At 38.3% G+C, this 12,056-nt stretch overlaps 1 protein-coding gene across 1 annotated transcript; it reads left to right on the forward strand.

Moving 5' to 3' along the window:
• Nucleotides 1–6,532: 6,532 nt before the first annotated feature.
• LOC145593889 (uncharacterized) lies at nucleotides 6,533–11,953 on the forward strand. The gene is made up of 7 exons (XM_081650249.1): nucleotides 6,533–7,033; nucleotides 7,382–7,895; nucleotides 8,013–9,066; nucleotides 9,240–9,250; nucleotides 9,348–9,601; nucleotides 10,244–11,122; nucleotides 11,390–11,953. The coding sequence occupies exons 1-7, from the start codon at nucleotides 6,533–6,535 to the stop codon at nucleotides 11,951–11,953; spliced, it is 3,777 nt and encodes a 1,258-aa protein (XP_081506375.1).
• Nucleotides 11,954–12,056: the final 103 nt, after the last annotated feature.

The following is a 12,056-nucleotide window of genomic DNA, read 5'->3' on the forward strand; positions in this document are numbered from 1 at the left end:
TTTAAAGTCCAAATAATCCACCCAATTAATAAAAACATCTCCGAGTTGCTACATCTTTATCAATTATTGTACCTAATCCTTCCATTATATATATAAAAATAATATTAATGGCACCAATCAAAGTGATGGACCGATGATGCAATTAAGTAGAAAAAAAGTCATCAAATCTAGGAATTTAATTTGTTGGTTTTTTATGATGGAAAATTGACCTTATCGTGTACTTGCAGTACAACTTTGTACACACGTACTAATAGACCAATGATACATACTAAAGGTGTTGACTTCTTCATAGCATTGAAACATGTTTCTTGCTCATTTTGAAAGTAACATCATATACAAGGATTACAAGCTACTTAATAATTTTTTTAAAGATTAGATAAAGTAACCAGCAAGCATATACAAGCTAGTGTATGTACGAGCATCGATCCCTCATCATATATCAGCTCGATCAATTACACTAGTCTATGATTCAGAGTAGAGGGAGAAGGTGAGGTAAGGAAATCCCTTTTCTCAAAAAAAAAAAAAAAAAAAAAAAGAAATCCTCCTGACCCCGGCCCCTCCTTCTAATCAATTGTAGTTGGTGTGGTACAAATTTGTGTCCTCAAACTCCACCAAGCATACTTAGCTTACTATACTTACCATACGTCAAGGAAATTCTCGAAAACTCAAATAAACCTGCCCTCCTTAATCTGGAGTATTGTGCGTGTCGTCCTATAGGATTGGAGATGTTTCACAAATTAGCCTTACTAATGTATACATGTAATACAAATCTCAATATGTTAGTCCATTAATCAATCCATCATAGTAGTGTTTGGACCATAAAAATTGCAACAATAATGAAGCTTAGTATACGCAATCCCAAATTAAGACAAATTAACTTTGGCGTGATTTTCGGAGTACGCGGCGTAACGTGAGCGTTGATATATAATTTGCGGACTTCTTAGTTCTAAAGTACAAGTGTACAAGTATCAAACATTCACATCTTCATCTTACTCTTTTCTTGCCAAATAACATGCTCCCATGAAAACACGATTCACGTCTTTTTAAATTGTTGATGACTCGTAGGAAAATTATACGGAGTAAGTTCTTTGTCCCACAAATATAAAATTATGAGTATAACACTTAATTTTTTCACAAACTATTTATATATTCTTATTTGACCATCTATTATGATTTATTTTAATATGAGAACTTGTAAATCTCACACGTACATATCTTTATTAATTTTTATTTAATGCTAACATAATTATTAATATGCTGCCACGCCTGCCAGCTCGTAGCCTCGTATTGAGTTATTGACCATCGGCTTGATCTGCCTCTGCTCAAAAGAACCTTCATTTTGATTAACATACGAGTGTACAACATTTATTGTCTTTGTTGTTACAACCAATTATATCGTATTGTCGTTATATTAGGAATTCCTCTCGTGAGGAGAGCTTCCCAATGTTCGTTTTTTTTCTTACCTTAAAAAAATAAAATAAATAAATAAATAAATAAATAAGTGGTACTGTCCTTATACCTGTTTTTTATACACTAACCCTTATTTCGCCATGCTCATTTTTTTTATATAAATAAAACGCCACCAATATTTTATCTGCCAGGAATACATTGTTGTACATTTAATTAAATTCATGAAATCATGCTTGTAATCGGATATCTGTAAATTGTCAACTGTATTATCTCTAATAAATGTTCCAGCTAGTGAGTCAATACTCAAAATCTCAAAGCAGAAATAATCTGAATGCAATTCCTAATAATAACTTTACTCTTTTTGGTTAATTTCCAGCTGTATATTGCTATGCGTAGTTGTTTACTAGAGTTGATCCTTTCTTGGGCCTCAATCATTCCATATAGCCCATATATCGTTATAAACTAGGTCACTTTCGATTCGAACCACATAATGGTCATATTAGTACGCCGAAGCTAAGTTAGCTAGTTATATTGTTCACATCATTTATTTCACCCATAACTATTACACATAATTGTCGAAAACAACATTAAAGCTGCAAATAATATGGTAATGGAAACAATCTGCTACACGAAAGGCTGAACAAAAATGCTCGGATTTGTATGAAAGAATACTCCGCAAGTGAACATATAATTATAATTTTTGTTTACATTATACGTTACACACCTAAATCTCTAATTCCTAAAACCTAAGACTAATAAATTAACACGACACGCCTATGTCGTTACACTCTTCCTATAACAATGTGATGATTATTGCTAGAATAAGGAATAATCATAGGAGAAGGAAGAGGCTTAGCAAAGTAAGTAGGGTTATCATCACCGGCCATAATCACAACAAATTTAGACTCAATTTGGCTCGCCGGGGCCGGTAAATTCGACGTTGGTTTTCGAGTTCCATCATCGTTGTCACCATTTGAGGAAGAATATTTTCTGAAAGAACAAGCTAAGATAAGTAAAGCCATAGCAATAAGACATAACATAAGAGCTAAAGCACCAAATAGAAATGGTACGGGGTTGTTCCACGAACGTTGTATGGCTGACGCGGCATCATTTACCGTGGTGTTGTTGCCCTTAGGGGTCGTCATTGTTGCATTCTTCATTATCATATTGTCGTTCTCTTTCCCTTTCTTCGTCGTCTTAATTTTTTTTTCTCTAATTAAGGTGACTCAAAAAAAAAAAAAAAAAAAAAAAAAAAAAAAAAAGATGGTAATTATTTAGGAGAAATGATGTTTTTTTTTTATGTAATCAAAATGATTTGTTGATGACTACTTTGCTAGCTTTTTATAGAGGGTTTATTGTTAGAATGTTGTACAAGTATTATAGACGTGATTATTTATGAGAATTACTAAATTACCCTGATGTACATGTAAGATCAGATTAATAAGGAAAGGAGGATTCTTACTTGGGCACTACTTATTCTTTGATATTAACGACCCTTGGAAATTTCTAGGTGGTTGCCACATTTAATGAATATTTGAAAAAACATGATCGTATCGCCACATTTTTTGTACTATATTTAAGGAATTTATTGTATGGAAAATCACTTAATACAAATTAAGTGTGCAATTACGGATTTACGGACTATATGTCTTGCATGTCATGTGTTTAATACGTCAATAATTACATTATTCAAACCAACCTATCTACTATAGATGGGTATAGCCTTAATTAAAAAAAAAAAAAAAAAAAAAACATTAATCAAGCCATTCCATATATAGGAGTATTATTTATTAATTGTATGTTACTTAATTAACTAAGAATGAAATAAGTTTCATGTTGCTTGATTGATACAAAAAAAAAAAAAAAAAAAAAAAAAAAAAAAAAAAAAAAAAAAAAAAAAAAAAAAAAAACCAAGGATAAATAATAAAGAGGAATCAAGTATGAATATAATTTTGATGAGGTCCCTAACTAGTCTAAGAAGCTTGTAGAATTTGCTTTAACCTATACACTACATATCCAAATTAATTGGACCCACTAGACGTGTTTTTTGGATCGAAGCATATAATTTCATTTTGCTTTGCTTACGCAAATGATTTGATTCAATTTTAGATGATAATCCATTTTACAATTTACTAATAGTTTTATGGCACTAAAGGGTATCTTTCATTTTCAATTCCTCAATTTAACACCATAATCGATGTCTTATAGGGACAACCCAATTTATTGTTGAAGTCCATTAGATAAGATCATGATAAATTTTATGTCGATTTATTGTAAAGCTTATCTAATTGAAGGAAAAAAAAAATGAAACTAATAAACTATTGAAAAAAATTTTATTTTGACAATAAAAGCGTATAATAACTTAATATGCATGTAGGTTACATATTGACTAGCTAATACGGAGTAGCAGAGTTGGCTCACTTTGGAACATAGATAAACAAATTTGATTTGAGATAGTCCTTAATCACCATACTCGACTTATTATTGTATGAATTGTAATAGATCAGTTTAATTATATAGCACACAACACAACGCCCGCTTTTAGACAATAAATTGCCTTAATATCTCTAGCCAATAGATTGTGCATTTGTTGGTTTTATGGAACCCTTTCATCTTTACAAAAGATGACTTCGAGTATAAGTTTATGCAAATCAAAGATCAATTAATTGGTTGATTAAAATAATAAAAATGTTATAATGGGGTATAAAAACAAGGTGCTCCCCATGGGAAAATTGTTGGCCGAAAGTAGACAAGTTGACAATAAAATTACAGCCTATGAAACAACAATTATTTGAGTGGAAAAGTGTGTAGGATTTGGGATAAGGATGAACCAATTTGATGAAGGTTCAAAAAAGAAAGAATGAAAGTTTTAATTATCATCGCCAAGATAATAAGAGTTATTGGATGAGCCCAATATACAATAGGCATATGATTATTTTGGGCCACCAACATAGCCATTGCCCATTGCACTAGGTTAGCTTAAAAATAACGGAAAAAAAAAATGATCATCTAAGAAAGGATTAAATTAAATTTTGGTGAGCATGCATGGGATACCTAATGGATGCATAATTTGCTACACGGTTAGCTTCTTCTTGGTATATATGACCGGAGTTATATACTATACATTCTACACTTTAACTAGTTTAATGATTTATTGCACTAGGTTATTAGTTTTAATAAGCATCGCCAATTAATTTTTTACTCCAAGATTGATCATATCTTCCTAATCAACCACTTTAGATTTGCAGATCTTTGTCCTAAATCTCCATTATACTTTGAGATATTCTAAAAACGAAAACATAATTTTCAATTAACGAGCACATTACAATGTAAATTTCATAAATAACATACTCCTTATTTACTCCAAGATTGAAAATGTCTAATATGACCAAATATCCTAATTGGTTGAATTAGATCACATCTTAAGCTAAGTTTGTGCGTTCTAGTCAAATATGGTTTCAAGTAAACAAAACTTTGATCTTTTGAATCTGGTATAAAGAATAACTTGATAGCTTAATATATATAGATTATGGTAATTACTTGAATATTAGAGGTTTGAAAGACCCTTTGGTGTTAGCCTAAAGGACAAGAGCGGCCGAGTAAGTACGACATGTGCCACAAGAATGAGATAGCCATATACGGGGTAAAAAGCAAGAACGAGACCAAATAAAAGAAGTCGAATGAGATTAAACAAATTAGGGTATAAGATTGAAAAATAATCATAGACTTAATTTGTAAGAAAAATTCAATGAGATTAAATGAAGTGAATCAGTGAATGCGAGAGTAAAACAATGAATCCATTAGTCATTTTTAATATGGACAAACCCGAGTACACAAAAAACCAAAAAGGAAAACGGGGCAAACAGCAAACGTATTGTGCAATGTGCATGAACAGCATGACCGATGACTCAGAAATCTGAAGGTAATTGTTGATCAAAATTACAATCAAACATTCACGAAATCTAAAAAAATCCCAGAAACCCTAAAACCTAAAGGTAAAATCTTTGATCCATTGCTTACTCCAATTTGCATAGTCCATGTTTTAGCGATGGTATGTGGAAGTTTCTTCAATTGTGTTTTTGTTTGAACAGTTTTATACTGAATTGGCCAAAAAATCAGCTAATTTACTGATTCTGTCCTCCTCTGATAAGAATTAGATTAATTTTTGCAGAAAGTTATGGCTTTTTAGAACTAATTTATGTTGTTTGTTGAATAATTCAGAAGAATCAGCAGCCTCTCAACTGGGTTTGGTTTATTAAATTGTGGGAAATGATTTATATTACATGGGTATAAGGGTATTTGATTATTTATCTAGGGTTTTGGTATTTTATACTGGTATAATCATATTTATTATGTTTGTCGATTAGAATGTTGATGACCTAATTGAGAAATTGGAAGAAATTTGGTAAATTTCTGTTACAAAGTAAGGGGAATAATCTAGTAAGTTGCTATTTAAGAGGAAAAATAAGGTTATATAATGATATAAATTTGTAATTTTTGGTGTAGATGTCAAGCTCAAAGTCTTCAAACTTGTATGGGATGATATCTGAGTGTGACCGATATCTTGTGAAGGCACGTGACCAGGCTCTTAACAGTTATGAGAGGATGCCGATATGTTCCAGAAAGAAGACATGTCGGCTAGTTGGAATTCAACACGTGGCAGCAGAAGCTCGACACTTGGCACAGAAGGCTCTGCATGGATGAGAGCCACCTGTCAAGGTAGATCATTATAAATAGTAGGTAAGACCTCATTAATGAGGGCATTAATTACACTCTCTTACTCTCCCTCTCTACTTTCTCTCTCTTACTTACCTTCTTCTCTTAAACACTTTCTGACTTTATCATCGGAGTGGTTATCCCCGGATCACCCCGGGGTTAGCTAACTTCTTCTCATTGTGTAGGTTCTCAGCTTGCCGATAGGAGTATCAGGATCTCAAGTCCGAATTCTTGGGGAAGTCAGGATCAGACTGAAACAATTTAGGAGTATCAGGATCTCAGGTCCGAATTCTTGGGGAAGTCAGGATCAGACTGAAACAATTTGGCGCTAGAAGGAGGGGACAACAGTTGATCACTTCTATCGCCTAAGAACCTCACACAAAACATACATACAATAACAATAATCATGGCCGGAAACAATGGAATACTAGTAGAACAACCCCAGGTGGAAATAGTAGATGAAACCCATACCCTAGAGGGTAACCAGTTCCACGTGCCGATAACCCCCCCTGCAGGAGGAAGGGAGGCAGAGGATCCTATGGCAGCATTCACTCCAGATGAGTTGGAAACGGCCGCAAGGGTGATGAGTGCAATGAGTAGGAAGAGGAAGGAGGCTGAGGCGGCACAGGCTGAAAGAGAGGCCGCTCAGGCTGATAGAGGAACATCGCACCGACACCAGGAAGAACAACACAATCAGTTGGAGAACCCGTCGAGGAGACCTCGACATGAGTCGTCGGTAAGATCGCATACAACATCACGGCGGGATGACCAATCCTCAAGTCATGTTGTGAGTTCCAAAACTCAGCAGCAAAGAAGTTCGCAATTAGAGGGTCAAGCAGTGCGCACGGTGGTGCAGTTAAGGGCATCCCCATTTGCCCAGCACATCTTGGATCAGCCAATGGAAAAGGTGAAAATGCCGACTTGTAGGTATGATGGAAGAGGGGATCCGGCAAGATTCATAACGTCCTATGAGGGGCACATGATGCTGTACACTAACTCGGATGCAGTCTGGTGTAAAGTCTTTCCGACAACTCTGGTTGGGGCTACAGCCGATTGGTTTAACAACCTTGAAGTTGGGTCAGTAGATAACTTTGAGAGATTGACTGAGATGTTTGTAGGTCAGTATGTCAGTAACAGTGTAAGGCAGAGAACCTCTGGAGAATTGATGGCTGTGTAGCAGAAACCGGATGAATCTTTGAGGGATTATATCAGGCGATTTAACAATGAGGCAAACACCATTCCGAAATTGCAACAGGAAATAGCTGTGATGGCTTTAATGAATGGATTGGTTGATTCGGATTTTAAAAGATATCTTACAAGGAAGAACCTGCCGACATTGGCAGCGGCGTTCAGCAAAGCTCATGATTACATAAAGAGTGAAGAGCTAATGAAGACAAGTAGCAGACATGTGGTTGCCGGAAAGGGGCAAAGTCAGTATGAAGGGACCTCGTCTGGAGGAAGCAGGCCGAGAGCTCCTGCCCCAGGAAGAGGAGGAGGAAGTCGGCAAGATTCCAGACCAACAAGGCTGCCAATGAGATATAGCACCTACACTCCCTTGAATACACCAAGGGCGGCAATCTACTCAGTAAACCAGAACAGAGAAGATTGGTCGAGGCCGATTCCCATGAAGGCAAGGCCAAGGGATGTGAAGAAGTATTGTATGTTCCATAGGGATGTGGGACATTATACGGAGGAGTGTACACAATTGAAGGACAACATTGAGGAGTTGATCAGAAAAGGGCACTTAACACAATACCGGTTGAATGCAGGCAGGAATCAGCAACCGGCACAAGCAGTTGAGAGGCAACAGATAGAAGCAAGGCCCGAAAGGACACAAGGAAGAATAGTCCGACAAGGGGATGCAGGAATACCACCGTTATCTACAGGAAGGGTAGATGTGATAACGGGGGGACCAATTCATGGAGGGACGATTAGTGGGGCAATGAAGCATTTAGCGGAGCACCGTCATCTGGTTTGTGCTTTGGATGTAGACAACCGTCCTCGGCCGGCATCAATACCCCAAGTTGTGTTCACGGAAGAAGATGCACGAGGTGTAGTATTCCCGCACGACGATCCATTAGTCCTGATAACTAAGATCAATGGGGCTGACATTAAAAGGGTGCTGGTGGATGGAGGCAGTTCAGCAAATGTGTTATTTATGCAAGCTTTTAATGAGATGAATATAGGAAGGCAATATTTGAAGCCGGTATCGTACCCTGTGATTGGGTTTAATGGGTCGACAGTGAGGCCAGAAGGGAGTATTGTGTTGCCGGTAAGGATGGGTGATGGGCTACAGGCAAGAGATCTGATGGTAGAGTTTCTGGTGGTGGATGTTAAGTCGGCCTACAATGCAATCGTCGGCAGACCGATAATACATGACATGCAGGCTGTTGTGTCAACTTACCATTTGGCAATAGCCTATGTGTCGAACTTGGGTGTTGTAGAGAAGGTGTATGGAGGTCAAGTTATGTCAAAAGCCTGTTATGTGACAGCTTTGAAGAATCCGGTTGGTAATGCTACGGTGCCGTGTAACCCAAAAAGAGAAGGTGAGCCGACAGCTCAGGATTTAACTATGAAAAACTTTGATGCAAGACCTGAGGAAACACCAAGGCCGTTACCGGGGGGAGAAACCGTCCAAGTTGAATTGCAACCAGGCAACCCGAGTAGAACAGTGAAGGTTGGGGCTGATATGGATGTGGATACTAGGTGTAACCTGATAAGCCTGTTGCGTGAGAACGCCGACGTCTTTGCGTTCTCGGCCAGTGAGATGCCAGGAATACATCCAGAAGTGATGGAGCACAAGTTGAATGTTGATAGAAAGTTCAGGCCGATAAGGCAGAAGAAACGCAATTTCTCAACTGAGAAAATAGAAGCAATCCAGGCTGAGGTAAATAAGCTCTTAGCGGCAGGGTTCATTGAGCCTTGCACATACCCAGAGTGGTTGGCGAATGTAGTAATGGTGAGAAAGCCGACAGGGAAGTGGCGAATGTGTGTGGATTTTACAGATCTAAATAAGGCTTGCCCTAAGGATTGCTACCCACTACCCCGGATAGACAGGCTGGTAGACTCAACCTCTGGTCATGCTATGCTCAGTTTTCTGGATGCGTTTTCAGGATATCATCAAGTCAGCATGCATAAGGCTGACAGGAATAAAACAGCTTTTATAACAGATGTTGGTGTATATTGTTATAAGGCAATGCCGTTTGGGTTGAAAAATGCAGGGGCAACCTACCAGAAGTTGGTAGACAAGATTTTTGAGAAGCAGAAGGGACGGAATGTTGAGGTGTATGTGGATGATACGATAGTAAAGAATAAGGAAAAAGGAGACCATATAGCAGATCTGAGAGAAACATTTGAGACTTTGAGGAAATATCAAATGAAGTTGAATCCGGAGAAGTGCGTCTTTGGGGTGAGATCAGGGAAGTTTCTAGGCTTCATGGTCAGTGAACGGGGAATAGATGCGAATCCAGATAAGGTGAATGCGGTGCTTCAAATGAAACAACCAAAAACCATTCGTGATATACAGAGATTAACTGGCAGGATGGCAGGGTTAACCAGATTTATCAGCAAATCAGCTGATAAGGCGCTTCCGTTTTTTATGGTACTAAGAAAGAATAAGGCATTTGAGTGGGGAAAAGAACAAAGTGATGCCTTAAAAGTAGTAAGGAATCATCTTAGATCTCTTCCCACAATTGCCAGGCCCGAGAAGGGAGAAGTGTAGCAGTTGTACATCTCGGCATCGCCAAAAACGGTAGCAGCCGTTCTGTTAGTGGAAAGGAAGAGACAACAACAGCCGATTTACTTTGTCAGTCATGTTTTGAATGCGGCAGAGCGCAGATATCCAGTGATAGAGAAAATGGCGTTAGCAGTAATAGTGGCAGCCAGGAAGTTGAGGCCTTACTTTGATGCACACCCGATAGAGATGCTCACCAATCATCCCTTAGAGAAATCATTGCGCAAAATGGATACATCTGGTAGGTTACTGGCATGGGCAGTTGAGTTGTCGGAGTATGAAATAAGTTACAAGCCCAGAACGTCAATTAAGGCTCAAGCATTATCAGATTTTATTGTTGAAACCACATACACAGATGAAGAAGAGGAGTTGGGAACATGGCAGGTATCAGTTGATGGATCAGCCACAGCAACGGGGGCAGGGGCTGGAATTGTGATAACGGCTCCAGATGGGAAAATGTTTGAATACGCCATAAAATTTAAGTTCAAGGCAACAAATAATGAGGCCGAGTATGAAGCTGCGGTAGCCGGAATGCAGTTGTCAATAGCAGCAGAAGCAAAACGGCTAGTTCTGACAACTGATTCCCAGCTGGTATCAAGTCAATTCAGTGGAGAATATGAAACCCGAGAACCAGCATTGGTGAAATATTTGGAGAAGATGAAGCAATTAGTGGCTCAGTTGCAGTACTTTGAGATCAAACTAGTTCCGAGATTGAAAAATGCTCAGGCAGATGCGCTAGCAAGGTTAGCAAGTTCAAGTTTTAACGACTTGGAAAGGACAGTCATGGTGGAGGTTTTAAAGCAGAGAAGTATAGATGAGATGTCGGCGGACGTATTATGTGTTGATGTTGGGAATCAATGGTACGATAAAATATTGGCATACATCGTTCATGGTGTAGGGCCGACAGATAAAGGGGAGCTGAAAAGACCGCGAAAGGATAGTGTATGGTTCGTTATGTACCAAGGCCAGTTATACAAAAGGGGGTTTTCACTGCCATTGCAAAGATGTATAACGGATTTTGAATCAGCAAGGTTAATAGAAGAATTGCATGAGGGAAGCTGTGGTAACCATCTCGGAGAAAGAGCCCTGTCTAGGGAAGCAATGAGAAGGGGATACTACTGGCCGACAATGAATGCAGATGCAATGGCTTATGTTAAAAAATGCGGGAAGTGTCAAAAGTTTGCCCCAGTTATCAACTTGCCTCCAAATGACCTAACTCCGATACTGAATCCAATCCCTTTTGCCCAGTGGGGGATGGATATAGTAGGCCCGTTCCCATCGGCCACGGGTGGAAGAAAATTTCTGATAGTGGGAATTGATTACTTCACAAAGTGGATAGAAGCAGAACCAGTAACGAAGATAACGGCATCGGAAGTAAAAAAGTTTATATGGAAAAACATCTTCACAAGGTTTGGGTTGCCAATGGCGATGGTTTTTGATCATGGGACCCAATTTGACTGTAAGCCAGTCAAAGATCTCTTAATGATGTACAAGGTGAAATTTGCTTATGCAGCAGTATGCCATCCACAGTCTAACGGCCAGGCAGAGGCAGCAAATAAGCAAATTGTGACAGCGATCAAGAAAAAGATTGAAGATGCAAAAGGTTTGTGGGCAGATTTGATACCGGAGATATTATGGGCAAACAGGACAACAGTAAGAGAAGCCACAGGTGAATCGCCTTATACTCTGGTTTTTGGAACAGAGGCAGTCATACCAGCAGAAGTCGGGTTGCCGACATTCCGGGTTCAGCATTACTGTGAAGACCAAAATGATTTACTCCTACGACAACAGTTAGATTTTTTGCCAGAACTGAGAGAAAAAGCAGCAGTTAAGTCAGCTGCCTTTAAAGAAAGAATGTCAAGAGCCTACAACAGAAGAGTATCCCATAGGCCGTTAAGTATAGGAAATCTTATACTACGAAGAACAGCAGCAACCGGTAAGGGAAATGAAGATGGGAAGCTGACTGCAAATTGGGAGGGGCCTTATCGGATTAGAGATGTCGTCATCCAAGGGTCGTTTTACCTAGAAACTTTGGAAGGGACACCTCTAAAAAATGTATGGAACTCAGCTATATTGAAGAAATACTATGTGTAATGAACAATTTTTATGTGAAGCTGATATCAAGAAAGACATCAGTGATGAATGAAGAAGCATTCAGACAATGTGCATTGAAATAGGCATCCTCCATTTAACAGAA

Source organism: Chenopodium album, chromosome 19, assembly GCF_948465745.1.
Source record: "Chenopodium album chromosome 19, dcCheAlbu1.1, whole genome shotgun sequence".
NCBI lineage: Eukaryota > Viridiplantae > Streptophyta > Magnoliopsida > Caryophyllales > Amaranthaceae > Chenopodium > Chenopodium album.

Excerpts from the sequence above, each read along its gene's own strand:
- LOC145593889 (XM_081650249.1), top strand. The coding sequence starts at position 6,533 with ATGGCCGGAAACAATGGAATACTAGTAGAACAACCCCAGGTGGAAATA. Across the intron at positions 7,896-8,012 it reads ACAATACCGGTTGAATGCAG|GAAGGGTAGATGTGATAACG; the intron begins GCAGGAATCAGC and ends CGTTATCTACAG. Across the intron at positions 11,123-11,389 it reads CCCAGTGGGGGATGGATATA|TCTAACGGCCAGGCAGAGGC; the intron begins GTAGGCCCGTTC and ends TGCCATCCACAG.